Source organism: Habropoda laboriosa, unplaced genomic scaffold, assembly GCF_001263275.1.
Source record: "Habropoda laboriosa isolate 0110345459 unplaced genomic scaffold, ASM126327v1 scaffold311, whole genome shotgun sequence".
Taxonomy (NCBI): Eukaryota; Metazoa; Arthropoda; class Insecta; order Hymenoptera; family Apidae; genus Habropoda; species Habropoda laboriosa.
The window spans coordinates 165,309-171,413 of record NW_017100426.1 but is presented as its reverse complement, the minus strand read 5'-3'; the positions used below and the strand labels follow the sequence as shown (position 1 = coordinate 171,413).

General features: G+C 31.0%; 1 protein-coding gene across 1 annotated transcript; it reads left to right on the top strand.

Moving 5' to 3' along the window:
- The first annotated feature begins 2,447 nt into the window (after window positions 1-2,447).
- On the top strand, window positions 2,448-3,557 carry LOC108575524. Its single transcript, XM_017938347.1, is given in 4 exon segments — window positions 2,448-2,465; window positions 2,574-3,323; window positions 3,325-3,372; window positions 3,441-3,557. Coding segments are annotated over 4 exon segments (933 nt in total).
- Window positions 3,558-6,105: the final 2,548 nt, after the last annotated feature.

Here is a 6,105-nt window from a genome sequence, read left to right as displayed (position 1 = left end):
GATAATAATAATATCTAATAATAATGTTAATAATAATATAATAATATCTAATTACAATAATGTTAATAATAATATAATAATAGTATCTAATTACAATAATGTTAATAATATTATAATAGTATCTAATTACAATAATGTTAATAATATTATAATAGTATCTAATTACAATAATGTTAATAATAATATTATACTAGTATCTAATAACAATGTGTGGGGGAAAGCAGTGGGTTCGCAACATAAGTAAATGCAATTTAACTTTCATTGACACTGGACGGAGTCAATAATTGACCGTGGATCAGTCAATAGTTGACCATGCGGTCATCCACTAAAACGCAGTATGCTACAAAATTTAGAACTATATTTTGTACTTCTAACAAAGTTAAATGCAAAATGGATACATTATAAATCGTAAACAAATTTAAATAACTCACGTCGGTAATTTACCACCCCGGTCAACTTCTAAAAACTTAGAATAACAAGATTCAGAATTTGACCCCCCAATAAACTATTGCTTTTTGTGGTTAGAATAACAAAAACGTTGCATTTATCACTTAGAAAACGCTGTGAGAATTTAATAAGTAAATAATTCAGTCACTAAGAGTTCGCAACGCATGGATTTGTTTACCTGAACCGTATAGCTGTTCTTAACAGAAACGTTAAGGAAATAGCAATATAGAGGCATATTACTTACCTTAATGAATTTAGACGTCCGTTGTTACTACGCATACTTCATTTCACATGTAATTGTTTTGAAATTTAATCGATAGATGTCTTGGCATGTCAGGTGCATTTTTTTGAAAAGAGAATCACTTATAAAAACCTTATTTTTTACGTTTTTCTAAAAACTGGTCAACTACTGGTACCTTTACCTTAATGTATTAAGAATTTCACTGAACTTTATGTGAATTTTAAAAAACTTTCGCTCAAGATAGATTTAATTTCAAAACTCCACCTAATAATATGTAAACATTAAATTTGAAATAATCACTTTAAAATTGCAAAAAAAACATTACTGGCCGTTAGATGTTTGTGTCCAAATAACAGATTTAAATGTCTTCGATGTAACTGCGTACGAATTTTATTTACAATTTATTTATTAAAACTTGAGGTGTGAAAACGTGTACGAAAAAGACAATCACGATTACGGGAAATTACGTTACCAAGTTTTTTTCTCATAATAATGAGATTGAGAAAGAAGAAATAAAAGATCTGTCTTCTACGGAAGAGGTAACTGTTGAAAAAGATACATATTAGGCAAACTCCACCGATAATACAGTGCCTTTGTTTCTAAACATCTGTTGAGGTGAATTTGCTAATAACGTTTGCATTTGTCCGTTATTGGAACGATTTCCAAGAAGAGTTCGAATCTGAAAATAAGAATTATCACATAACATTTTTATTTTTTCTTTTAATTAATTAACAATTCGTTAAATACCTTCTTTAGTTCATTTACATTTTTATCGTTAGAATTTAAAATCTTTTTTTCATCTCATAATTTTTTCTAATTTTAGAATTTTTTTCTTGTTTCCAACTGTATCTACCTTTGTCTTGTCACTTTCAAATTTGGGTAGCTTTCCTGATAATATGTTTTTATCAATACTATCATCAAGTGTTAGTATTATTTCCTCTTTGAGTATATGTGATATTCTCTCTTCCATAGTTTGTATATCATCTGATTCACATGTTTCTGATTCTTGAGGCTCATTTAATTCTAATGAATCTCTCCATACTTTAATTACATCATTAACACATGTATCATTGTAATTATCCTGGTCTGCGATCACTTGAATTTCACCTTCTTCTTCCAATTCCTTATCATTTTCTGAGACATTTTCACTTCTAGATGAATGACTAGAACATGATTCATATTCACTGCATTTGTCATTACAATCATCCTTGACCAAATCTAAATTGTTTATTGCACATGTGGTTAAATCAGGTAAAGCCTGAATTTCAGTAACATTAAATTGTGATGAAATTTCACAATATGAAAACCTTGGGTAATAAACATCTGTATCATAACTGCCACGCCTGTGCAAGTTTTCTTGGGATCTAGCTCTTAAACGTTCCATGGACTTTGGTCCTAATATAGGGGTTCTGTCAAAGTCTGCAGCTAGAGATCTAGGATCAAGTCCTAGGATATCATAAAGGTCTTTACTTATAGCAGTAAGCAGCTTTTTATTAACTATATCATTAACCGTGGGTGTCAAAAAAACTTCTGATTTATTTTGCTAAAACAATTAAATAAGCTTTGTGAATTATTCATAATGATTAAACAACAGAACAATAAAATATTTCAATAAAGAATAAATCCTAATGCTACAATATAAATAATTTTCGCTTTTTATTGTTGAATAAATTATAAAAATTTACATCAATCAATATTGAAATTACCTCTATTGGTGTTCTATCTATTCCACTTGTTACTGATCTAGGATCTACCAGCAATGTTTTATGAATTATCGGTGGTGTATTTATGTTGTAGCATTAAGATTTATTCTTTATTGAAATATTTTATTGTTCTGTTGTTTAATCATTATGAATAATTCACAAAGCTTATTTAATTGTTTTAGCAAAATAATTCAGAAGTTTTTTTGACACCCACGGTTAATGATATAGTTAATAAAAAGCTGCTTACTGCTATAAGTAAAGACCGTTATGATATCCTAGGACTTGATCCTAGATCTCTAGCTGCAGACTTTGACAGAACCCCTATATTAGGACCAAAGTCCATGGAACGTTTAAGAGCTAGATCCCAAGAAAACTTGCACAGGCGTGGCAGTTATGATACAGATGTTTATTACCCAAGGTTTTCATATTGTGAAATTTCATCACAATTTAATGTTACTGAAATTCAGGCTTTACCTGATTTAACCACATGTGCAATAAACAATTTAGATTTAGTCAAGGATGATTGTAATGACAAATGCAGTGAATATGAATCATGATCTAGTCATTCATCTAGAAGTGAAAATGTCTCAGAAAATGATAAGGAATTGGAAGAAGAAGGTGAAATTCAAGTGATCGCAGACCAGGATAATTACAATGATACATGTGTTAATGATGTAATTAAAGTATGGAGAAATTCATTAGTATTAAATGAGCCTCAAGAATCAGAAACATGTGAATCAGATGATATACAAACTATGGAAGAGAGAATATCACATATACTCAAAGAGGAAATAATACTAACACTTGATGATAGTATTGATAAAAACATATTATCAGGAAAGCTACCCAAATTTGAAAGTGACAAGACAAAGGTAGATACAGTTGGAAACAAGAACAAAATTCTAAAATTAGAAAAAATCATAACAGATGAAAAAAAAAATTTTTAATTCTAACGATAAAAATGTAAATGAACTAAAGAAGGTATTTAACGAATTGTTAATTAATTAAAAGAAAAAATAAAAATGTTATGTGATAATTCTTATTTTCAGATTCGAACTCTTCTTGGAAATCGTTCCAATAACGGACAAATGCAAACGTTATTAGCAAATTCACCTCAACAGATGTTTAGAAACAAAGGCACTGTATTATCGGTGGAGTTTGCCTAATATGTATCTTTTTCAACAGTTACCTCTTCCGTAGAAGACAGATCTTTTATTTCTTCTTTCTCAATCTCATTATTATGAGAAAAAAACTTGGTAACGTAATGTCCCATAATCGTGATTGTCTTTTTCGTACACGTTTTCACACCTCAAGTTTTAATAAATAAATTGTAAATAAAATTCGTACGCACTTACATCGAAGACATTTAAATCTGTTATTTGGACACAAACATCTAACAGCCAGTAGTGTTTTTTTTGCAATTTTAAAGTAATTATTTCAAATTTAATGTTTACATATTATTAGGTGGAGTTTTGAAATTAAGTCTATCTTGAGCAAAAGTTTTTTAAAATTCACATAAAGTTCAGTAAAATTCTTAATACATTAACACTTCAAACTCAAACATTATAATTCACTTTTGAAAATTAAACTGACCAAACCACGGAGACCTACCAACATATAACTTTAAATAAAGGACAGGGATAATTTTAGGAACTTATTTCTGTTTTTGTATTTGTTATATATGTATGTTATATTTTGTATATATTTAGTAACTTAGTGTAGTTTAGTTTTTTAGTTATTAAGTTAGTTAGTTTGGATCGTTAGTTTCTTTGGATACTGCCTTCTTTCTTATTTTCAGCATATGGTGTTTAATATAGCGTTTATACGGGACTGCAGGAATAAGAGTGTACCTACAATAGGCACATAATTGGAATAAATTGCAATTATGGAATCTTTTGAAGCAGGTATGAAATACAATAATTTAATTTTTACTTTGGTTCTACTTCTTCTTTCTTTTTTCCCCCTTATTGCTATTGTATTGTAAATCTGGATCTTAAAATTTGTACTTTTTATTTAGGTCCATCGGGGATTAACCTTCTTTGCCGCAGAAAATTAGTGGACCTCATGTTCCGACAAGTGGATTCAACTTTTCAAGATAAATTGAATTACGTGGAAAATTACGTCGTTATGAGAATTATACGGAAGACCAAATTAAAGATATTAGATACAGATTTTCGCACGTAAAAAGTGTACTTAAGCAGAAGTGGATTCAAGCTAGACGTAAAAGCGACAGATTTTACGCAAACAACAAGAATTGGTTAGATGGCACATTTGAATTGCCAAAAATTACAGGCCGATCGGGTCGACCATCGAAATCATTCGAAGAATCAAGTGACAGAACGAAGAGGAGAAAAGCCGCAGAGCTTCGAAGTATCATAAATACGGACGAAATAGTTTTTACTGCTCAAATGAAGTTGTAATCTTCGGGAAAACGAATTGCTTCGGCATTACTTAGAGAAGTCACTCGTTCTCCTAAGCGAGCTAAGAAATATAAAGCTGCTTATTCAAAGCTAGAGCAGAAAAATAGTGAAAAATTATCACCATTGAAAGCTCTATCGACGTTTGTTGAAGCCGGGTTTTCAAAACGACAATATTTAATTGTCAGGAATGCAAATAAAAAATTGTATCCATCGTACAATACCATAATCCAAGAGAAGACGAATTGCTACCCAGAAAAGCATTCATATCGAATAACATCGACTTGTGTTGAAATAAATCTTCAAGACTTATTAAACGTTACCGCCATACGTTTACTAATATAGTTGAAAGAAGTTTTGGCAAATTTAAGCGAGGATGACTGCAAGTCGTTAATTTTAATATCGAAATGGGGTTGTGATGTGTTGAAGCAAAATGGTTTATGAGTGCTGCATGAAAAATCGACATCCTGGAGTGTTGGTAGGTTTATGACACGTCCAAAAAATATGGTTTGGGGATGCCTGCGAACACCCCAGGTATGGGGGTGCACACTGTCACCACGCTCCGTAAGCAGTTCTAATTGTGCGCCCGTCTTGTCTACGTCTTGTCTGAACGTCTTCTAAAATATAATTATTTACCTAGCTTACTCCACACGAGTTATTTATTTAATATAACCCCTCAACATGATGGATCGCAGCAAAGTTATTTTAAACAAAAATTTGAGAATGACTTCGATTCCGATGAACATATCTTCCAATGTTCATTTCTTCCCCTGTGATTAAATTGTGTTCTAAATGATGAGACACTTCTATGGCAAAATCCAACGCCATCGTCACCACAATATTGTCGTCCTATCAGAATTAGATTCGTAAAGGAGACACTCGACATAATAAGAAGTGAAACAGATTATATGCGCGATGCAATAAATTCATTAGAATTCACAAAAATAAATTTATGGGGAAAAAATTTTTCAGTGGAACATAAAATGGTACTAACCATGGTTGATGATAAAGTATGTAATGCCATCACGAATACTTTATCTACAAGGAAATGTTACATCTGTGGAGCAACGTCAAGCGACTTCAACAATTTAAAAAAAGTGGAAGTAATAAACATAGATCCAACTAAACTCGAATTCGGATTGTCCATTTTACACGCAAGGATTCGACTGTTAGAAAGTGCTTGCTACGTGTGGTCTAGCGTTGTCATGCAAAAGGATAGGGCCTGGCAAAAGTGTATCGAACATTATGGAAATAATTTGAAATAAAAATGTTTAATTTCAGTGGTTTCGTGATTTTT